This window comes from Tasmannia lanceolata, unplaced genomic scaffold, assembly GCF_043159265.1.
Source record: "Tasmannia lanceolata isolate RefF3 unplaced genomic scaffold, GAP_Taslan_0.1 ptg000048l, whole genome shotgun sequence".
NCBI lineage: Eukaryota > Viridiplantae > Streptophyta > Magnoliopsida > Canellales > Winteraceae > Tasmannia > Tasmannia lanceolata.
In genome coordinates, this window is record NW_027518725.1 from 1,147,736 (window position 1) to 1,172,763 (window position 25,028).

At 37.2% G+C, this 25,028-nt stretch overlaps 1 protein-coding gene across 1 annotated transcript; it reads right to left on the reverse strand.

Moving 5' to 3' along the window:
* Positions 1-1,014: 1,014 nt before the first annotated feature.
* Positions 1,015-6,490, reverse strand: LOC143864259 (peptidyl-prolyl cis-trans isomerase Pin1-like). The gene is made up of 2 exons (XM_077375164.1): positions 6,065-6,490; positions 1,015-1,413 (listed from the first exon to the last, which is right to left on the reverse strand). The coding sequence occupies exons 1-2, from the start codon at positions 6,297-6,299 to the stop codon at positions 1,289-1,291; spliced, it is 360 nt and encodes a 119-aa protein (XP_077231279.1). The 5' UTR covers positions 6,300-6,490; the 3' UTR covers positions 1,015-1,288.
* Positions 6,491-25,028: the final 18,538 nt, after the last annotated feature.

Here is a 25,028-nt window from a genome sequence, read left to right on the forward strand (position 1 = left end):
AGGGAGTCAAACGGGATGAGACGAGCATTTTAATTTGTTTAGAATTACCTCGGAGAATAGTGAACTAGTGTTTGGTTGCATGGGCATATCCTAAGAAAGTAGGAGATAAAGTAGGGGTGTCATTACTAATATAGGGATAGAGGGAAGAGAGAGCAAAAATTCAACCAAATTTTTGTAGTCTTAGAAGGATTTGCTTTTAGAGGGGACAAGAAATCCACATCATCACACAAGTAATTATTACATGGGTGAAATCCAAGGGAGTCCAATGCTATTTTGGTAACCAAACATGAAATGGGATGCCAAATCCAAACCAAATTCCGACGGCCGCCGAGCTTTTATGCAACCAAACGAAGAATAAAAATGGTGGAACTGGAAAATGATACAAAGACATGCTTAGTTTTGGATTATCTTAGGCAGGTGTTTCTGCAACTGCTAAATCCATGAGTAGGATAAAGAAGTTCACCATTCACATACATCAATTTCGACCATGTTAGGAGAGGCTCATTGGCTAAAGTAAATAGAGGGAATGGCTGGGTTTATATGATGTTTTCCAACCTTTGAAGTGAAATCCTTCAACCATTCCTCCTATACGTGCTTCTAGTACTCAATTTTCAGGGCCTTATGAACCAAGCCGGGGACAGTCTATAGCACAGTCCCTGGCTTCCCAAACACCATATTTGAATGATGAATGAACTTCCTGCAAGGTCCAACTGCCTTACTAATAGGGGACTTTGACGAGAAGGCGCCCCCAACAGCAACCCTACCGGTATGCCATGTGAAAGTAGGGGAATATGTCTATTATTTTATCAAAGAAACAAGGATACTAGTATCATAGAAACACAGTATGCGATTTTGATTACTTGGCATGATATAAAGGGTTGTTAGGGACCTCCATGAAATGGGCATCTTTCTAGCACCGAATTTCAGAAGGATAATTTTCTATGAGCCAAAGATGAATCTGAACAGCAATTTAGACCATCCATCTAGTGAGCCCAGTGGAGAGTGAATCAGATAAGTCTTCAATCACTAGACTCAATTGAATATTTTTCTCAAACAATCCCCTTGAACAAATTCCAATGCTTAAAAACTTACAAATGAGTTTTGAAGGCTTCTTAATCGTCTATATAGTGTAAGAAGTGAGTGAATTTTTTGATACCACACCTCAAGTAAATGGAAATGGAAGGAAGATGAAACACTAGTTCCATGAAATCCAGGTCTTCTTCAGTAAAAACATACTGAAGTGAACTAATGCATCAGTGAAAACATCTGACCTGAGGTCAGTCAACAATCAACCAGTTCTCAGGATGATGTGCACCCCACTGTCGGTATCCACAATGTCGCTTATCTCCCCGACCTTCAGAGCGTATGTGGCTTCTTCGAAAGGCTTCTGCATCTGGCCACGCCCAAAGCGACCTGGAAGAATCATTAACAGGAGTTTGAATCATGGCAGTATAAACAGTAACCTGAGACCAGATTTAAGAAATAATTTTGCAATTGAAATATGGAAACATTTTTAGTAAAGGAAAACGTGGATAAACAGCCACATGTATGATGATTGGGTCCAAGAATATTGTTGGCCATCACAAGCCCGGCATATTGCCTTTGAGCCCACCCTCATCGTATTATCCTATACCTTTGATCGAGCACAATGAAAAAGATACACTAAAAATGTCTTTAAGGCCGTGTTTGGCTCTATACCTTTGATCGAGCATAATGAAAAAGATACACTAAAGATGTCCCCAAGGCCGTGTTTGGAAGCCATGAAGTTTTTTCCATGGAATATCAGTTTATCAAGTGGTGGGAGAGGGGGAAGGAGGGTGGCAGAGGAGGAAAATTGAGAGGGCATGCCTGAGGCTGAGGGTAAGAAGTGGCTGAAAAACAGGGAAAAGAAAAACCATACACAAAAGAGTTTTTGTTTGACCTTTTTCAGCCACTTCACATCATCTCCTCACTCATGCGCTCTCAATTCTCCCTTGACAAGTTTGGGAGAAGAGGCAACGTCTTTGGCTTTGAGGTTTTTCTTTAAAACTTGGCCCTATTCATAACCCGCTGATCTCCTAATTCTAGAATCTCACTGACATGCATCTGCTTAATGTGGTAGTGGCATATCGAAATATTAACCCAATTACCAAAGGAAGTATGGCTACCAGCTGTCGAACAGCACTAGGCTTAGATCGAGAATTACACTCCGAAATAATGAATTCGCTGAGGTTACATCTGTGACATTGAGGGAAGATTTACAATTCTAGTAACTGTGATGTGCAATTCTAGTGACCTTTCCTCTCTTTCCTCCGACTGGCATTCAAACTATCTCCTAGATTAGTAAATACCTGGCAACTCCTTTAAAAGGTAAAATTGGAAAACTTATCAATCAAATGGCCTTTGTTTTTATAGATTGGGAATGTTACAAATATGTACAGCTACATGTCGTACATCCTGATTCGTGTCAAATAATGGGGCCACCAAAACGTTACCAAAACAACCACATAACATTCCTCATGTCTGAGTGCCATGATAAATTTACACTTGTGGGTGGGTCTCACTAAATGACAGCAGTAAGGATGCCTGAATTGTGCAACATGCCTGTTCTGTAATTTTGTTCTTTCTTCTTCTTTAATAAAGTATCTGCTATCTTTCAGAAAAATAACATAGCAGGAAACTAAGCTTCATCGTTTGATCCTCGTGCTACTCTTTATCACTCTATGATTTACAAATTATAGGATGCATAGACAAGCTGCAAATAGTTATGTAAAATGAGGTATTATCAAGCATGTAAACAATCGACTGAAATCTACCATGTTGCACAACATAAAGGCACGATTGCAAACAAAATCCTATACAATGAACACTGAATTACTATTAAATTTGATTTCACATTCAAATGGGAAATTAATCAAATTGAGGATTAATAGAATCCCTAGGTTGCATGGCCATGGATGGAATGCGCAAATTGCAACCAATTTGCAATTTGGTGTATACATCCAGGCACACTCTTAGGTTGGTTTTTTACATTTTTTTTTTTTTTTTGAACGGTGGGTTTTTACATAGTTCACCAGCAGCATTATAGTCATACCTGCGCTTAAACTTCCTTATGATGATGGATTTATCAACCCAACTTGAATGATGCCAATATTCTAAGTCAGATTAGAATGTATTAACAAGGAAAAGAGAAAAAGGAAAAGAGAACGAAAGATGATACATGGTACATTAACAAGGAGGGATATTTGTCGATCGTAATAGAGAGAATGAGATGCTGGTGGCGTATCCTTTTCTTCTTGGCAGTCTTAAACATTTGGTAAGAATGAAACAAAAAGGATTATTACTTCCTGACATGGTGAGTATAACCACTATCCTAAGAATCAAAAAAAGGTTTTTCATCAATTATGCTTTTAGCGTACTGTAAGCAAAATGGATTGACTACTACGGGGCTTGCTCCCATATGATTTGGACTCTAGACACATGGGAAGCTCCCCTTGCAGGTTTGGTTGAAGTTGGATTTCGAGTCCAGTTGCAAATCCTCTGCGCTAGGAAAACTAAACAAGAAGGTAGGATGGTTATGTGTCAGAGAAAAGACTGCTATGTCACACACCAACCCAATTGGTACTATGGTAGTGAGGTAAAGGTTTTACCTTGTGGGCAGAATTAAGCTTGTCAGTTGATGCATGGTATGCAAGGTAAACCATAAGGAATTCAAGAGAACCAATTAAGAAAAGAAAGGAGGAAACAACTATGAAAAATAGAGAATTGCTAGAAAAACACCCATTTCAGGGATCACCGTAACAGCCCTCCATATTGAACTACATGCCCAACATCAAATTAGCAATCATTTTTTCATTACTTGATTAACCCCATCTTTTTTATAAAACAATGACGATCTCCCTCCCCTACGTTGGTAGGTATGGCCCGACTCGGGGGTATGTCGGGGACAATCCTAAAACAAGCCGGTCTGCATACCATTTTCCTGAAAAATGTTAAACCTTACATACTAATGAAATCGCAAAAGTAAACTGATTGCACCCAAAATCATCAAAAGGATGAAACTTCTAGTCTAAATATATAATAAATCAAACTCTGGATGCCAAAGATTGGATATCAGCTTTATATTCAATCATCACAGATTCACACGTACACAACTAGGTGCAAACCCACTGTACTAAATCATCTGAAGACTAATTTTTGACCCATTGTACTAAATCATCTGAAGACTAATTTTCCAACACAAATTAAAAGAAATCAGTCTCATCCACCAAGAAAAGATCACAGAAAAAAATTTCATAGAAAAAAGGGGCGTACAGACTCAACACTAAACTACACGATTTTCACCCGCAAAAGAGATTCGTCCCATCTGAACAAATTCAGAATTTGCTTTACAAAAGAAGAGGAAGAAAACCGAATTGAATCCATAACACCAACAAAACCCTAACCACAAAGTAAGCTCAAATCTCACTTTCCACAAGCTCCATCAGTATCAAAATCGGTCTATGTAATCAACAATAGATGACAGCGAAAACATAGGTAGACCCTATTTTCCAATTCGGCACTGGATTCAAAACACTGATAAAGTCATCATAACAACGAAAAGAAACCACCGCCGATCAACAACTACACACAAAAATCTTCATCAACCACTAAAGATCATCAACGAAATTTCCTATGCACTACCACAGTCACCCTAAATCAGCAGATCCACATTAACAATAAACCCTAATTCCTGAACTTTCAAGTACTGATATCAATTTCCACCCTGATAAAATAACAAGACGTTGCAGATTTCTTCCCATATCTAACAACAAAACCCGAATTTCTGTAGATCAAATTCCTATGCTCTATTAAAGTCACCTTAAATCAGCAGATCCACAATAACAATAGAGCCTAATTCCCAAACTTTCAAGTACTAATATCAATTTCCACCCCAATGAAATGACAAGAGGTCACAGATTTCTTCCATATCTAACAAAAAAACCCTAATTTGTGCAGATCAATTTCCTATGCTCTACTAAAGTCACCTTGAATCAGCAGATACACAATAACAACAAACCCTAATTCCCGAACTTTCAAGTACTCCATCCCAAGAAAATAACAAGACATCGCAGATTTCATCCATATCTAACAAAAAAACCCTAATTTCTGTAGATCAAATAACAACCAAACCCAAACTTCCGTAGATCAAATAACAACAAAACCCTAACTTCCGTAGATCAAATAACAACAAAACCCTAACTTCCGTAGATCAAATAACAACAAAACCCTAACTTCCGTAGATCAAATAACAACAAAACCCTAACTTCTGTAAAGAAATTTCCTATGCTCTGCTAAAGTCACCTTAAATAATCAGATCCACAATAACAATAAACCCTAATTCCCTCACTTTCAAGAACCGATATCAATTTCCACCCCCAAAAACTACAAAGTCATCACAAATTCCACCCATATCTAACAAAAAAAGCCTAATTTCTATAAATCAAACAATCAACAGATAATACTACAAAGAGAAAAAAGATCTGACCTAGATTGCCACCACGTTTGACAGAGCTACAGTCGGAGAATCGAGAGGCGAGTTCCTTGAATGTGGATTTCCCGCTAACGATCTCTTTCCTTAGGGAATCTAACAAAAAACCCTAATTTCATCCATATCTAACAAAAAAACCCTAATTTCTGTAGATTAAAGAATCGAATTAGAATCTTAAGAGAAAGAAGAGCTGAAAACCCTAATTTCAGTAGATAAAGGAATCAAAAGAGAATATTAAGAAAAACAGAGCTGAAAACCCTAATTTCATCCATATCTAACAAAAAACCCTAATTTCTGTAGATTAAATAATCGAATGAGAATCTTAAGAGAAAGAAGAGCTGAAAACCCAAATTTCAGTAGAAAAAGGAATCAAAAGAGAATATTAAGAAAAACAGAGCTAAAAACCCTAATTTCATCCATATCTAACAAAAAAACCCTAATTTCTGTAGATTAAAGAATCAAATGAGAATCTTAAGAGAAAGAAGAGCTGAAAACCCTAATTTCTAAAAATCAAACAATCAACAGATAATATTATACAGAGAAAAAAAGTCTGACCTAGATCGCCACCACGTTTAGCAGAGCTACAATCGGAAAACCGAGAGGCAAGATCCTCGAATGTGGATTTTCCACTAACGATCTCTTCCCTTAGGGTTTTGATCTGCTCAATCGCGCTCTCTCTGGTAGTGCTCTTGATAATCCGACCGTCAGGATCTTTCCACGAGGCTTTCCTTCTTGATCCTTCGTGCTTTATGAGAAGGTGTGAGGCCCTGACTTGCTGCTGATCAGACATCTTTTCTCTCTTTCTTTTTTTCTCCGTCCGATCTACTGATGAGATCGAAGAAGCTTTCTTCCGCTTCTCAGAGATATCTATTTTTCCCTTTTTTTTTTCTTCTTCTTTCTTGGTTGCAGAGACCAGAGAGGAAAAGGAAGAGATAATAGGAAAGTGATATATGCACCCTCCAGTTTATTTAGGACTACTCTTGTACACTAGTGGGGCTGTCTCAAGTGAAAATGAGGAAAAATACATCATTTACCATCATAATATTATTTTGGGAAAATTACATATAGACCCTCATTTGCCATTTTCCGCTTTAAACCTTCAGGTTTGGAAGTTACCAAAGACACCCCCTCAACTTCCCGACATTTTAAAGATGACCCCCTCCATTAACGATCCGTTAGTTAAACCTGACGGAATGATTAAAAGTGACCGTGGTCAATTTTTTTAGGACGGAAATACCCTCGCCCATCGTTTTAAAGCAGATAACGCCATTTCCGCAATTACATGGAGTAGCCGGTTCACCTCATACCCGGAACGGAACAGCCAAGAAACCCTGGTTTTTACTTGAAGCTTTGGGAAGCCTATTCGAGGATCCACTTGATGCCGGTTCACCTCATAACATTAACGTTGAGGAGAAGGAGGAAATGGCGTTATCTGCTTTAAAACGATGGGCGCCGGTATTTTCGTCCTCAAAACATTAACCACGGTCACTTTTAATCATTCCGTCAGGTTTAACTAATGGATCGTTAACGGAGGGAGTCTACTTTAAAATGTCGGGAAGTTGAGGGGGTGTCTTTGGTAACTTCCAAACCTTAGGGTTTAAAGCGGAAAATGGCCAAACCACTGGGGGTCTGTATGTAATTTTCCCTTTTTTTATTTCAGTTTTCACAAACGGCACACACACACCACCGAGTTTCTTCTCTTCCTTTTTCAATAAGGAAATTTCTCGTTTCCTATTTTGATAGGATTCTAATTCTAATAAGTAAGTGGGTGTGGGGCCTACAAGGGCTGGACCCACAACACATAGGACACTCCAATGGGCAGTTTGATTCGAAATGGATTGTGATCTAGAAATTTAGGGCCCGTTTGGATGCCGAGAAGATTTTGATTTGGATTTCTCACATTTGCAGCTCTTTTTGTGTTGTGATTTGGATCCGGATCAAATCCTTTGATTTCCAAATCAGCCACTAACAGTGAAAAAAACCAAATTTCCAAATATACTGTGGAAATAAGTAATTGGAAATCCACTTATCTGGCAGTTTCCTTCACCCTCTTTGCTCCCCAGTCCTCACCCTCTCCCCTCCAGTAGGAATTACCCGCTTCCCTCTCTGTCTCCCTCAACATGAGCTGGCGGATCAATTCATTTTGTATTCAAAACTCAATTCCAAATCCAAATACAAAATATGAGGTATCCAAACGGCCCTTAAAGTAGAATCCAAATAGCAGTCCTAATAAGAGCCATATAAAAAAATATCCTAACAGATTGTGCCTTTCATTGGTAGATCTAGCTCGAATTGGATGCATTTACACCTCAAGATGTCACAAATTCACAATCCACTTGAATCCTAACCAGAGAATTCTTTGGTCCTACCCTTAATATTTGAATCCAAGTCCATTTGCATTGGATCCGTCCTTTGGATCATGAAGTAATTAGTATCCAATAATAAAATAAAAAATTATTTTGCATTGGATCCGTCCTTTGGATCATTGTGTTCCTCGTTTTATGCTCTGGATTGTCCACAACTTTAAGTTATTTTCATCTACCTTGGCAGGACTAATCATTTGAATGCGACGTAGGACCATTATGTCTGGCCTAATCGGTGGTCTGCCTGATGCAGTTGTCCTACTGTGCCTTGCACGTGTGCCCTTCCATCGCCTCCCTCATTTGCATCTTGTTTGCCACTCGTGGAGAGCTGCCCTTCAGAGCCCCAATCTCTTCAAAGCCTGGCTAGAGGTCGGGGCAACAGAGGAGCTTTTGTGTGTTTATAGCTACGAGGGCCTCCGAATGTGGGGCAGCTCGATGACCCTCTTAGAGACCGTTGTCTCAATCTGGCTTTAAATCGAACAAAGTTCGTATGGCTAAATGAGCCGATCCAACTATGTTGGGGAGTCGACATTCTGTCGAAAATATGCAAAGCATTGACTCTACTGGGGAGAAAGATTGCTCTGTTAGAGAGGTTTTGGGTGGCAAAAGGTTGCCTTGGAATATTTCCAATGGTGAGTGAATATTGATACACTCAGCTGGGGGAAAGATCGGGACAGTTCTGCGTCCTGGATTGGATTTGACAAGATGTGAAACTCCTTTGGAGTGCTTGGGCTATATCAGGGATGATGTAATTTATACTGGATTGTCTCCAAGGATCTCAGAATCCCATATAGGATTAATCAATTTTAGTTTGTTAGTCATCAAAACAAGGTGATTAGTTGAACCCATGGGGAACCCTTAGGCTAACACCCACTTTTCAAAAAGGAGTTACATAACTCCCCACAAAAAAGAGAAGTAGAGATCTTGAAGTTGAGAGAAAAATGGGTGAGTTGGTAGTTGCTAACCACTTCAAGAGATATCTATAAATCAAGCCAAAATCCTTTAGAAAACCAAATGCTTGGAGCCCATTCTAGGGGTGCAACTTGGGTCGGATTGGGTTGAGCTTTTGCTCAAAAATGAATAGGAATAAACTTGAACCCAACTCGATTTTAAGGTAAAAGCTCAACCCAAATTCCCAAAAAATCAACCCGAGTTGCACCCCTAGCCCATTCCACCCTCTCGTTAGGATCATGAGAGAGTGAAGAGAAAGTTGTTCACCTGTGCTTACACCCGTTTCTGAAATTGTTCGGTCTTGTCAGACAGAATCATTCATTAGACACTAAGATACGCAAATTTTAGAATCCATGTTTTTAGTTTGAAAACAGTGTAAAAGATGGTTCATGATCAAGTTGTCGCATGCTGTCCTGACAGCGTTTCTTGGATTTTAAGGAAGAAAACCAGGTTTTAGAAATCTCATGTACGGTTTGAATTTTAAGTAAGAAAACCAGGATTTCAAGTAAGAAAACCAGGTTTCTAAAACCTGGTTTTCTTACTTAAAATCCAAGAAACGCTGCCAGAACAGCATGCGACAGCTTGATCATGAACCCTCTTTTACACTGTTTTCAAACTAAAAACATGGATTCTAAAATCCGCGTATCCAAACGGTCCCTAAATCATTGAATTTAGGACAGTTATCCAGCGTTCATTTCCCTAAAAATTAGGGATAATAATAGTTATGGTCAATGGATTGCAATTTGAAATTCAAGAGGGGCAGTTAAGAACAGTTGTGACATGTAAAGTAAGGGGTAGTTAAGGACAGTTACTATGAAGAAAACAGCAAACTAGTGAGCCCCAAATGAGCAGTTTGGATCATCCTAGGAAGTGGGCCCACTGTACTATCTGAAAAATACTGGCCTCTACACCCACGCACCGTATAAAATATCCCATAAAAGAAACATATTTAGCCCCACTTTTGGCTTGTTTATATCATCATATCCGCTTAGGATTCCACCCAAAAAACATAATAATAAACGTTGATTTTTGTTGTCTTTCATATAATGCTCAGGATGGGACGACGACATTAGCAATTTTTATTTGGTAGGAACTGTAAATTGATTTAGCACTAAATTTTCATGCCCACAAAAATCAATTCCAAGATTTGTATTTTTTATTGATTAATAAATAGCCAAGATTTCATTAATATCTAAGTTTTTATTTTTTATGCTTTGTGTCATCATCAATCTGAGCCATTGATCATCAAACACATTCGTGGGTACAAGTCGTACGGTTCTAGTGTCCTTAACAAACGATGGTCGTTCAAAAACAATGTTTAGCCAAGTGCATTGCATTTATCAAGGTGCTAGGGGCATATGTAGACTCTGTTTGTTTTGGATATTGAGATACAATTTTGATTCCATATTGAGGCTCTATTTGTGTGGGATTTTGAGACACAATTTTGATTTCCAAAACTGATCATTTGACTCAAAATTAAGGACATATTTGGCAATTGTGAAAAAATTTTCCATGGAAAAATCATGATCCCAAGTAGGGGTGTAAACGGATTGAATTCGAAGCGGATATGGCTATATCCGAATTCGATTACAGTATACACTATTCGAATTCGACGGATATTTAATATCTATTACCGAATTCGATTCCGGCGGATATCGTTCGAATTCGGATATTATCCATATCCGTTTATTCGGTAAATTTGAACATTTTAGTGCAGCAGTTTATCCTTCTCCTTCTTACTCTTCAAATGAATTTTCTAAACCCTAAAACCAGACTTCTACTTTCTCTCCTCAAAATTAACTCTCAAACCCTAAAATATATGAGATCATCTTCTTCATTTTAAAACAAAGGCAGAGAGAGAGAGAGAGAGAGAGAGAGAGAGAGAGAGGCGGTGGGGATGGATGATGTTGGTAAGTGGTCTTTGGGTTTTTTTGTGTGTATATGATTGGAATGGGTTTGGGCTATTTTGAACAGGGAAAGTGGGAGTGCTGATGGTGGAAGATGAAGAGAAATGTGGATGGAGATGGAGATTGGGTTAGAGATGGAGGTGACTAGCGGTGATGGAGGTGGCCGTGAGAAGGTGGAGAGGGATGGTGGTGGATTTTGGTGGGGGTTGGGGGCACCAAGGAATGCCAGTGATGGTGTCTCGGCCTCCTCCTTTCTCATCTCTCTTGCTTCTTCTTGCAAACCTTAGAAGTCCCATATTTTAATTCCATTTTGGGTTTTTATATAACCTTAAGTTGAAAAATTGATCCGAGCCGTTCATTTACCATCAATGACCTAGATGGCATTTTTGCTTTAGAATTCTATAGAAGCTACGTCATCTTCTTTCAATCACCATCATCCATTTGTCTCTTTCATCCTACATCCCACATTTGTTGCTTCATAAAGAAGCCATGTCAAACTCCAAGAATGCCCTTAAAATGAGAGATTACTCCATTTCCCACCCAAAACACTTTTTGTTTTTGTTTTTTTTTCTAGAAAATTCGTTTTTCTTTTGGAAACAAAAGATAGTGTGTAATTACTAAAAATAAATATTAATGCTATTATTAATAATAAATACAAAGGATGTACTTCTCGAATTCGGATGTTAAACAGATCAGATATACCATTTACCAGATTCGCATCCGCTACGAGCCGGATATCTCATAAACGGATTTTGATAATATCCGATTGAAACGGATTCGGATGCGGACGGTAATCGAATCTTCGAATACCCATTTACACCCATAATCCCAAGTGTGTGAGAGGCAGAGGGAGAGGGAGAGACTTGAGTAGTTCGTAGTGAGTGAAAAATCACTACCTCCTCACTGGTTCCGAAAGGATTTTATGGCCCCCTAGCCACGAGCCCACTGCTATTGAAATTTTAGGAAGTCATTAACTTTCTGATTTGAAAATGTGGAGCTACTCATTTACAATTGAGGGAGTTTCAGGTCCACTCTAAAAGGGAACTGGACCAACCAACTATTGGACGATACCATTTCAGAATTCTGAGCTTGGGTCGGTCTTCTCACTGCCACTAGAGTTTGCCCCTCTCCCACCTATATCTCACAATTAGCCGCACAAATATTCCATGGAATGTTTTTTCAACCTTAAACTTAAATTTTGAGTCCAGGCTCAAAATCAATTCTCAAAATTCAAAACAAAAAGGGCCTATCGGGATAATATTTATAAGATTTAGACGAAAAGCAAACATCTAGAATGCAACTTACATATCACAACTCATGGAAGAAAAGTTACAGACTTAGTATGACTGAAATTTTACTAATAAATCACAGAAACATTTTATCTCAAAACAATTACATCTGTTTCTCATGCATAATTAATAAAAAAATCATTATTTATAAAAAATTAAATAAGTTAAGAATCCCAACCTGGTACCAAGTTTACATGATCAAAATAAAGAGGAGCTAAGATTAACTAAATGGGATTCACTTACTAACATATGGAAGGACCCAAACGGGCTTCGTAATCCAAGACGAAGAGCTGGGATAAAATGGTTTTAAACTCTTATCCTCCAAGTTGAATACGCCATTATCAAGACCATACCCCAGTATTTCATCAAAGTCGTCTGTGAAGTGGATGCAGTTTCCCTCGCACTGGGGAAAGTCAAAAGCTGAGAGAGAGAAAGAGTTACCATATCCCAAAAACAACATCTGATCGCTTAAGGTTTCAATCTCGATCCACTTTCCTGCCTCTTCGTCCAATTCAAAGACCTTGAACATTTCCGTCCTATAAAACCAATCTACATTTTCATATTCATCTTCATCCCATTCGATATATCTTAAAACCTTCAACAACCTCCCGGAAGATTCCACTAGATACCTCCTCTGCGCTCTGTCGTTTCTAAGTGGATGTGTAATTACTGAAAACATGGGAAAATCACTGGAGGCAAAGTCACAAGTTACAACAGCATTGCTATTCGTGATTGCATAGAATTTGTCCTTGAAATATATGACATCGTCATATCGAACCCATTCATTGTTTATAGTAGTCCATTTATCGTCCCCAGGTTTATAGAAGGACAATTTTGCCATAAACTGACAATGGCAACGACAATGTAGTCTTGTGTTGAAATAGGATTTGCCGATAAAACAGTCTTGACAATATGCCTGTAAGGACAATTTCAGCTAATTAGTGACAATGGTAACAACATAGTCTAGTGTTGAAATAGATATTGCAGATAAAAGAGTCTTGATGACTACCTGTAGTCCCTTGGTTCATCATCACGAGTATGATTTTGGTTGTCAGGAAATTTATCAAGCGAGGGAAGCTGAATTTGGGTACTTGTGAAGGGATTTAATAGATGAACATTACCGCTCTCATCTACAGTGAGCAACCATCCTTTGGAAGACACGCAACACCATTTTCCATGAAATTCTGGTAATTGAATATCGTAAAGCTTATTTTTAGTGATACTATAGAAGCTACGAGTTTCAGTAAGCTCATTATCAGGGAGCATCATAAATGGAAGTTGATCTCGAAAGTCCAATCGGTGGCGATTTTCCTTGGTGACCTGATACCAATATGAGCACACAGCACCAGACCGGATATGATCGATGAGAGGTAGACGATCCACGACCATTTCTAAAAGTTCATTTGGAATTTTGGACCACTTACCCATGTCACTGTTCATGTGTACCTACTTGCTATTGACGGGATTGGAAGCTAAGAAAAGAAGAAAAAGAAATATAAAAGACAATCAGAGCAAACAAGTAATATATGTAAATATGCGGAGGAGATTCAGAGCCTCTTTAGATACCGCTAAAAAATATGTATGTAACAACAATAATATATGCATCATGTGAATGCTAGAATTATTTAAAATCCTGTCATGTTGTTGGTAGATTTTCTATGATTTGTGGACACTCCGTGTCCACAAATAGAGCTTTTAGAGTTTTCATGAAATTATGGGGAAACCAACATTAATCCAGTCAGAAAATCAACTGAACGACCACCCTCGCCCTTTGGCACAACAATTCCTTCTTTGTTCCATTAAAAAGAAAGAAATGTCCAATGCCACCAACTGTTTCTGGTAGGGCTTACAAGCGATGCCAATTTCACAGCCACAAGCTTCTTTGGGGTCTCTTGAAGCGCTTCAAAAACCAGGTTTTGTGAAGCAATTCTCCGACGACATTACTACCGGAAAACTTAGCTCCCAATGTTGTGAAGGAGAAGCCTTTCGACGACTAAGGGGATAGAGAGATATTAGAGAAGATGTGTTGGAGGGTATTTTTGGGATTTGAAAGATTATTAAGTAAGCCGGTTGTAAAACTGGGTAGAGGCGGTAGCGAGGGTGTTCCCGTGAATGGAAAGGGGAGGATATATCAGCTCCCTTTTTTATTTATTGTTATCTCTGTTTTGCAGGTTTAGAGAAGATGGATTTCAAAGCAATCGTATGGTTTTTAAGCATGGAAGTTGAAGGTACCGATCAAGGCAGATAGGGGGTGTGTAGTTGCAAGGGGTTTTGGGCATTTTGGCATGATTTGATAGTGAAGATTGGAGATGGAAGAGGGTTTGGGCTGCTGGATTAGGGGCTGTTGGGGTTTTAAATTGGAAGGGAGTAGAATTATCAATTGTAAAACAAGGGTTGCCATTATCAATTTAAACAAGGGCTGTTCATGGGAAAAGAAAAGGGTCAATGTATATTATTTCCCCCTCATTATGCCTCTGCTATATTGTTTTTTTTTTTTTTTTTGCAGGGTAGGTGTAGAGGACTTTGAACATGGATGGAAATTGGTTTTTGGCCTAGGATTGAAACTTGAAGGCCCTAGACATGAGAGATCAACCGTGGGTTTATTGTTGGTGGGGTGTAGATGAACACAGCAGGACATAAGTTTTCACAGTTATATTTGATTTAAATAATGGTGGTGCTCGCCATGAAATTGGGGAAAACTTTCATACATCGGCATGGAAATCACAGCCAAGATTTGAAGATTAATTTTCATTCAAGTAGGTTGCAAAACAAGGCTAAATTGAAAACAGTGAAAGTTGTTTATAACATGGTCCTGTGAAAAATTGAAATTGGATTAGTTAGGGTTCTTTGGAAAATAAGGATTTGGTTATCTTGTGAAAAATTTGAAGTGGGTTTGAACAATGTCCTAAGGGAATCTTTGTAAACAAGATTAAACCAAGGTACTTACTTGAATGACTGATGAAAAAAAAAAATCCCTAATTCCCCTTCTCTTCTATGTTTCTCCTTCGTCTTCTCTTTCGGTTTCTCAGCCTCGGTCTCCCTCTCTCTCTCACCTTTCCCTAATGATTTAGCTAATCCAGTAAGGAGATTTTGCAAAAGAAGTCTCGTACTTTCTCAATTTGCAAAATGAGAAAATTGGCAAAATTTTAAGTCATGTCATTAGTATGTGATGGAATGTACGATGAAAGCTTTTTCCTGATTTTTATAAAGACAAAATTACCCTTATAATTGGCCACATATTTTTCCCAATTTATATAAAGGCAGAATTACCCATTTTTTGAATGGTATTGGCAAAATTACCTATGATTCAGCTGACACACGAGTCCTGCCATGTCTCACACAACACGTGTGTCCACACATGTCGACACTCCTTGGAAACTTTTAGTTTGTTAAACAAATATCATAATTATATTGTTACAAATTATGATAGTAGTCAGTTATTTTATATGTATGTATGTGTCATTATTTCTAGATTTTTAGATGTTGCCATGTCTCATTATTTCTAGATTTTTAGATGTTGCCATGTCAGACAACTCGTATCCATGTTGAAACCCATCACGAGAATCCGTATCTATAATCATGATTGTATATACTTTGTATTTTAGCCGTGTCCCTGTTTCTAAATTTTGGGAATTTGCTGCGTCTGACACTCCGTGTCCGTGTCCACAAATCATAGAAAATTACCCTTATATGTGCAAAAAGACAAAAAAAAAAAAAAAAACTTACTTAAAACATAAATTATTCTAAATGAGCTGTGAAATTTAGGACCAGTTCAATTGTGGAACTTGCGGCAAAAATGTTTGGAAAAGGAGTTAAAATCCGTCAATATTCTGTTGACCTCGCATTCAGTTGCTCTCCTAGTGCCGGTGTGGCTTTCTCAACTTTTCCATCATATTTTCAAAAAATCTGGCGTATATTCTGACCCATTTCAATCTTCCGAACGATGAAAATGGGTTGAATACTTGAATCTCTCTTTCTCTCTCCCCTCTTCCTTCTTATTACTCCGGCTTTTCATACTTATTGCCTCACAAATACCTACAAAGTTAATATCCTGATTCCCATCCAAATTTCAGCATCTTCAAAGATATCACTTTATAAGTGTTCAGAGAGTTGGTTAAATGAAGCATGAGGAAGGGGTGAGGTTTGGAATAAAAAGAAGAGGGGAAGAGGAGTTTTTTCCCGAGGAGGGATGCATATTCTTAGAACAACTCCTAAGAATCCTTATCCCATTGACTTCTTTGTTTGGATGTCTAAATCCATCAACAACTCAAGTTTTCTATAAATGACCTGTTTTGTCGGTGTGAATCCTCTCTGCATAATGTAGACCATATAAACAGGTGCTTATATGAGTTTTATAGAGCTTTTAGAGTTTTCATGAAATTATGGGGAAACCAACATTAATCCAGTCAGAAAATCAGCTGAACGACCACCCTTTGGCACAACAATTCCTTCTTTCTTCCATTAAAAAGAAAGAAATGTCCAATGCCACCAACTGTTTCTGGTAGGGCTTCTTATTCAAGGATAGGTGACGATGTAAGGGCTATAAAACAAATTTACAGTCCTAAGCCTACTAATAAATCCTACCATATTTCAGCACCTTGCTAAAAATCTTGTTCGAAAACTTTAGAATTCTGAACTTTCATAACATTCTAAAAATTCTAGAAACCTGTTGAGTAAACCAAAAGAGTATAACCTTCAAAACTTTCAGGAATGCATGCAATCTCACATTTCTGAGAAATTTAGAGCTGAATAAATTCAACCGTCGTAGACTACAGACTTCGAAGGATAAAAAACACACAGAAATTTAGGTAGTCTAAGAGAAAATTTCAGAATATTGAAATATTAGTGAAAGAATATATTTTAGATGTTACATAAAAAATCTGTTACTGAGACTTGAAGCAAACAAATTGTCAAATTTTCAGGTTGTGGAAATTCTGCGAACACAAAATCCAAATCTGATATAGAGCACACCTTATCCACATCTTCAAACAAGCAACAAATAAAGAAGACGGCACAGCACATCATACAAATTGAAAAGGGAAGCACAGCAGAAGATTCAGGATCTTTCAGGAACGGTATGCAACTGCAAACAATTTGGACAGAGCTCTTGAATGTCGGAAAATTGGAATGAGGAGAGAGAATATCAAGGTGATACCACGTTGGAATGAGAGTATCTTGGTGATGCCATGTTGGAATGAGAGGAGACATAGAATCCTACTCAGAATATATTGTATCTACCTATATTGTATCTACTGTGATCCTAGACAACCCAACTCAGAATACTAAAGTTTGGAAGTCGTGCTACTAGTGGGAAGTTTTTAATAAGGTTTGAATATTATTTCCCAAATTACTCTATCAATGAATTCAAACAAACTACTATTGGAAAGTTTTCTATAAGGTCTGCCTATTATTCCCAAATAATTCCATCTATGAATTCCATTGCTGTACTAAAATCATTTTACTTTCTTGAAATCACAAAAGTTCCCTTCCAGTGGAACATTTGGCTTCAAATAAAGACTTTATTTCAGAAATGAGGACATAGGAAACCTTCTCTTATGGCCTCATAGTTGAGCCCAAGTAGCATATGGCGCAAATCAGTCAAGAGAAAATGGATAATCGAAGCCTTATGAGTTCAATGTTCTGCTTTAATGACAGCAGAAGGGTATCAACTTTAGTATTTAAACTTTGAAGTAGTGAAGAAAAATTCAAGTTCAATGAACGGTAATGCCAAATTTATTATGAGTTTAGTTGAAACTTTCTCTAATAAAAGATGTTGGAAATCTTGCGACTATCCATGAAGTATTTCAGATGAAAAGAGAGATGAAACATGAATACATAATCTTGTATTTTTCTTGTGAGCACAAGGCACAGGATCAACCAGAACTAAGAAAGAAGACAATAAAAATGATAAATATAAACCAAAATTACCAAGTTACTATTCCTACTAACAAATATTGTTGAATCCCTGTCCTAGCAACTTCAAACAGATTATATCTACTATCTACTACTATAAGCTGGGAGGAAAAGCCCAGGCTTTTCTGATTTTCTTGAAAATTCTGTGGAATTTACACCTCAGCTGAAACAGGTAAATGCCTCATATGCCCTCAAATTCATACTTTCTGAATTTTAAATACCTCGTGTGCCCTCAGATTAGATGCCACATGGTACTATACACGCAGCTTCTGTGTATACATCAGCGATATTTTTGGCAATAGCCTTATCTCTTCCGATACGTGTCTTACACTAGGGATTTTTTATCAAAGATATTTTTTGACATTAGAGATATCAAGATTAGTCCCTAATTCATTTCCATAAATTAAGCATCCCTTTCCAAAATATATAGTGAAGAGAAGGATCAGCTTGACTCCTCGCGTGGGCTTTGATTAGAGTACCTGTGATTCTTTATCTTCCCTTGAGTTTTGTGCGCCCTCTATCTCTCTCCATGGTAAGATCTGCTTAAGAAAGTTCATATGATTTTTTTCTCTCTATATTGACTTTTAAAAACCGGGCTAGAAAAAGTACTATTTTTTCACATTTGCTGATTCTGTAAAATCCTCGATTCGTCGGCCATTAAAAACTATGTCGATTTTTTGCTGGGGATCATTTGAGTAAGAAAGTTTCTGTTTTTTTTCTTCCTCTATATAGACTATTAGGAACTGGAGGAGAAATAGCACTAATTTTTTTCCTCATTTGCAGATAAGAAATATACTCAGTTTGTCGACCATTAAGGGATTTTATTGATTCTGGATGTAATGCAATTCAGAAGTTGATCTCAGGCTTTCCACATCTCCTTGATGGGTTTTACAACAAGGGAAAAAAGGGTTTGGAAAAATTATGTAACTACGAAGAAGATGTGGGTTTTGAATTGTTTATATTTTTAAGCTTTCTTGGCCAATTTAGGGTTTTATTGAGAGATTGTTGTTGAAAATATACTGAATAAAGGTTTTTTCCTTCTTGTGATCTTATTTGGAATCACTTTTCATTTTGGAACCTACGTGGATTTTTGAGTTTCAATTTTTCTCAAAATCTTTGTTTTAGTAAGATTTTTTGGGCTTTTACCCTGCCGGCGATCTTGATATTTTTAAGAATGAAATACTCTTCCATATTCTCATATGAAGGCAAAGCAATTTTTTGCCTATTTACTGATTTTTTTCACTACTTTTGTTTGATATGGGCTGTTGGCAGATGTGGCGGGACCTTAATCAGAAGGCCAAAGATGGAGGTTTGCATTCTACTAGGTGATTGATGAAACGGCATGCTGAAAATTCCCTCTGTGCCTTCTTCTTTGTGTTGTTTACTATGGCCAATGCTACGTTGATGGGTTTATTTTTCATTTTAATTTTTGTTCTCTAAAATGTTCCACATGCTATGTTGTTGGGTTTTCTTCTTGCTCTCCATTTCAGGTGTAACAAGTTAAGGTCTTTCGCTCAGATTTTTTATTACTGCGTGTTTTTTTACTTCAATTCTAATTTTCTGTAGCTGTTCCCAAAAGCTACTCTTCCATTTAGCATCAACAATTGTCCTGGTTCTTTCAACATCTGAACCTGTGAAATCTCTATTCTTCTTGCAGCCCATGTGGAACATTTCGCTAGACATTTTAGAGATCTTCGACACAACATGAAAATGCTGCATCCGCCCCCTCTCCCCTTCTCTGTTTCAAGATCTTAAATTTTCATTCGCCCCGTGCATCGAGTACAACAATTAAATTAAAATCCCACTTATTTTGCCATTAAAATCGCCATTAATATGAATCCCCCCTCTTCTTTTGGTCTCCCAATTATGTCTTCTTTATATTCTTTAACCAAATAATGTAAATTAAAAGATCAGGTAGCGTTAATTTTTCTTAGATATCCTTTCTTTATCCCTGTCTAGAGGCATATATTTGAGCTTATTATGTGTTTGGATTAAGAAATGGTTTACCATATGAAGCATTTCAGTACATGCAGGTACTTGAATAAAAAGTAATCATATATCTTTTCCCAATTTCTCACCCTTAGTTGACGAAACGTTTCGTTTCAATTTACCATGAACATGAGAAATTATATGGTGTAAGCCTTTATAGCTGCACCATAGGATGATCCAAACCTTCCACTTGATGGGCCACAATGTACATAGGTTGTGACCAAAAGTTATTTCCAAATGATGATCATAGCCCTTCGATCTATAGTAGAAATATATATTTATTTAGAAAAATACGTGAGTATAACGACTTACACCATATAAAATCTCAACATGAACATCTACATCCGGTTTTATAAGACAGTGTTTTATGTTGATTTCCTTTGGTCAATTGAATATACCCAGAAGATCATAATTTGGCTCTTTGTCTCTGTATTGAATTTTTATATTTGAAGGGTGCTTTAAAACAGCCTATGGAAATGATTTTTGGGGCACAACCTATTTATGTTGTGTTCCATCACATGGACGGTTTGGATCAACCTATGACGTGGTCCGTACAGTTCTTTGTCGGCCCGTGCATCGTAAAGAGTTAACATTATTAGGAAATGTTTTAGGGGTTTAATCGGTTGGAGAAACCATGACCGTTTCTCTTAATTTCTGTACTGTATATGTTTTGAAATTTTGCTACAAAAAAGATTCATGGAATATTTGTTTTCCTAATAATGTTAAATTTTTGTGTATATATTCAGGTTGAAACTTCAAAGTAACATACGGCACAATTTACAACGGAATGAAGGTTAACATTTATTTTTCAATCCCAAATCCTTTGCTTTTTAATTTTTTTTATCTTCATTTATCTTCTGCTATAATGGACAGATTTGCAGCTCATTGGGATTGAGCCTCTACAATAATGTTCAAGGCTTTATTCTTTAACCTGGAGGCGTTGTCTTCCTCGGGGATTGCAATTCCGTATACACCTGTTGGAAAAGTTGTTTGATTGAGCATCCTTTCATGGTCATATTTTGGGTTTCTGATTGTGCTTTTCTTGCGTATTTTTTTCACTTTGCCTGATTGTGAAGTGGGCATACATTCTGATTTATTAGAAATGTCTTCACACAACAAACTCATTATAGAAAATTACATCAACCTCTTGATTCACAGAAAAATTAAGATTGGCATTCATATATTAGTTGTCATCATCATTGATCAAATGGGCCATCATCAAGTGATCCACTGCATCCATCAGTTCTGTTTTCTCATGAATTATCACACAAATCACATTTCTAGCTACATATTCGTATTTAGTTTCCAGTTTTACAAGAATTACCTGCGCATGCTATCTGTTTTAACTCACTACATTTGGGCCCTGTTTGTTTCGAATTTTTAAGACCAATTGTGCTTCACAAAGATATTTCAAGAAGCTTGAAATATTCCTGTTTTAATTGTTTCATTGATTTTTGCTTTTTTATGCAGTTCCATTCACCCCATTCTGTATTTCATCTTTCTTTTTTCTTTATTTTTTTCACCTCCCATGAATTTTTTTTGCAGTCGGTTCTTCCATTCACCCCATTCCTTTTAATTTAGCTTCGAGAGAAAACTATCACATTTTTCAATAGATGTGCTTTAAGTAACCATCAACCATCAGATTCAACCAAAATCACATGCTTAATGTTATTAATTTTTATAATCTGAGTTGAAGGTAAAGAGAATGATAGATATATCGTTTATGGTGGAAGTATTGTGGGCTACTGGCGTTTCATCTCTTGAACTATTTATGGTGGAAGTTGCCATGTGCTTGGGTAAAATCTCTCACAATAAGGAGCTCTTACCTGATCTGAATTGATATTTCATAATTTTAGCATAAATGAAACATCGACTTTATGGTAGCAATATTAAATGTTTTTCACCATTAAAGATTGTGCTAAATTTTAATCCAAGTTTTCTTATATGTATTGTATCCTTTTGAATTGCTCCAATAAGCACTTTGAAGATATATTAGTTGCTTTTGTTTTTGTTTCTTTTCACATCATAGTTACTGCAGTTGGAATCTTAATTCTTTAGTATTCATTAAAGGTTATCACCATTGTAATATTTTGCAATAACTGGATTTCGTCTCAAACAGATTTTAGACTGATATTTTGTTCAAATTTTCACGGACCACGCCCAGGATCAAAAAATCCCATGACGTGGTGCCGTTCGAAAGTCTTTCATTGCATTGGTTCAGAGTGCTATTTTTTTTTTCTTTCATGAATTCCAATCAGCATACTAAGATTACTTCCATTCGTCTATTCGATAGTTACATTTATACTTAAATCTATGACATTTTCTACACAATTCTTCTCTTCTCATTAACTATTGTTCTTATCCTACTTTTAAAAATTAAAGCTGATTTTCTTTCTGATTGCAGAAACACGCAAGGGATACTCTGAGATGTAGTGTGAGCCAACAGTTTGCTTCTTAAATTAGGTTCATTGCGTTTTCTCTACTATCCCCTGGTTACACTTTAGAGGTGTGGCACTCTTAGGAGGGAAGGTTTGGGAAGTTGAGCGAAATGTCCCTACCATCTTACTCCTGCCAAGAATAGTTTCCTTCTTTATTACATGTTATATGGGTACTCACTGCTCAGTATTAAATCCTTAACATATTACCGTTATCACTTCAAGCCCCTTTTAACTATTAAATTCCCCATTTCCTCCAAGTTACCTCTCTGTCTCTCTCTCTCTCTCTCTCCATTTTAATAAAAATTGGATCTTTATTTTGTGTTAGCTTCAACCTTTGGTTTTTTTTTTTCCATTTTCTTTATCTCCATGTTTTCTGATGAATCATTTAGTGTTCTTTGTTTTGACGTGCATCGCACGGCGGGTCTTTACTAGTACATTTATATAGTAGAGAGATTGTATTGACTGTAGAGTTTTGACTAACAGATTATTATGATTTGAAAGATGGTTAAGAAACAAAAGAATGATGACTGACTGTTTTGAAAAGGTAGAATATCAGCATATGAGGTAATATTAGAGGCTCACACCAGTGTTAAAAAAAAAACTCAATTTGGACTCTTAAAAAGAATTCAGCCAGGGAAAACCAAATGAGCAGGGCAAGTTGATGATTGACTAGAGGAGTTTTCAAACAATCTAGTGGTGTGAGAAAACAATTGCAAATTGTACCTCTATGAGGAGGAGGAGGAGGAGGGGCCACCGAAGCACAGACATAAGTGGTGGTGTTATCAAGAGTAAGACAGCCACCCAACACGGAACAAAATTCACATAGTAGTGTCATATAGTCATGTAAAGGAAACAGAACAATAACTACTACTACTCCGCATTCTTCATCAATTAGAGCTTGCAATCTAAACCCAAACGAAGAACAAATTAGGGGAAATAGACAAAGTACCTAATTTACTTTTTTACCTTTTTACTCTTTCTTTCTTTCTGTTGGCCCTGTTTGAGAAAAACCGAGGGAGATTGAGACACTTTGGGTGCGTTTGGGTAGCCGGAATCGAAATCAGGAATCGGTATCTGAAACTGATTTAGGTGATTCCACTGTTTGGTTTCTACTTACCTAATGGAATGAGAAACGACGCACGACTAATGGCGGAAAAAAGAGGGGAATATGGAGCGCGATTTGATACTTCTAGAAATTCATGGTTAGCCACTGTATATATATTGGGGCAACATTATGTTGGTATTATAGTTTTTGGACATAATAATTTAGACTATTTAGTTGGATGATACTTTTTAATAGGTTTTGTTATTTCTTCTGTAGTGTTTAGCAGACATTGCTTGTTTAATGCTATCTTAGCAAAGCTATTGCTATGGTGTGTGTAGCTTAGTAATATATATGATTTGATAAAGAAAGCAAAAAAAAAGTTAATTATTAGGATTATTTCAAAATTTCATTGAAAATTTGTTTCCATTCAGACTTTGTTCTAGACGCTACCAAATGCTGGAATCGAAATAACAATTGATTCCCTTGTGGAATTCAAATGCTTATCCAAACATTAGAATTGGAATTGCTATTCCGTTTACAAAGGGAATTGGAATGCGATACCGATACCGATTCTTGATTCCGAGAATCCAAACGCACCCTTTGAGAAATTGAGAGATGCTCCTTTCCTTTATATGAAACAGAGCATTGCCCTACTTTGACTAGGGGACTCGTTTTGGAAACAAAAAAACAAAGGGCTTTTAGCAAAAGAAGTCTTGCACTCTGCACTTTGCTTTATTTGCAAAAAGAGTCTTCAACTTTGAGAATTTGCAAATAGAGTCACCTTGTTTGAGGAAATTTTGCAAATCAAGTCATGCCATCAATTTTTGACCAAAATACCCATGTTGGATTTTTGTTGGCTCGTTGAAAAGACCAAAATACATCGACAGTCAAAGATCAACTTTTAATCAAGGTGTGGGAATATCATTTTTACATATACTAGCAGTCTTATGCATGGGTGTCAAAAGTAGTAGGCCCACCCCATCAAAACAAATCACGTGTAAAGTTGTGGGGTCCACCATATAAATGGCTCTACTGTGGAACGTACCACATCAAAGCATAAGGCATAATGGTGGGCCTCACTTGATGCATGGATTTGAATTGGGTTAGTGGGACCCACCTATCAAATCATCAAAGCATAAGGCAGAATGGTGGGCCTTAATTGATGCATGAATTTGAATTGGGTTAGTGGGACCAACCTATCAAATCATATCACTGACTTTTATGGGTATTTTGGTCATTTTACTAGGTGATTTTCATCCTTTATATAAAAGGAAATTTTGGTCTTTTACGATTAAAAAAATCATGGGCATTTTGGTCACTAAGGGTGTCAATTTTGGCTCGGGCTCGGAAGCTCGCTCGAGCTCGGCTCGAATCCTTAACGAGCCGAGCCCGATTTAGGCCAGGCTCGGCTCGTTAAGAATTTAATATATTTAAATATATATATTATATATTAATATATACATTAAAAGGGTTGTCCATGGAGTGAAAGGGGGGGCAAAATATGTCACTTCATTTTTGGAACTCCATTTGTTACCAGGACCACCCGCCATAGTGTAAAAAAAGTAGTCAAATTACACTAGTAGGGCTGTCTAGGGAAGATGAGGGGTGTGAACATAATATAACC

What these genes read in the sequence shown, in the direction of transcription:
- LOC143864259 (XM_077375164.1), bottom strand. Translation starts at nt 6,299, where the DNA reads ATGTCTGATCAGCAGCAAGTCAGGGCCTCACACCTTCTCATAAAGCAC. An exon ending in TAAACGTGGTGGCGATCTAG is followed by an intron (nt 1,414 to 6,064) that starts GTCAGACTTTTT and finishes TGATTCTTCCAG; the next exon opens with GTCGCTTTGGGCGTGGCCAG.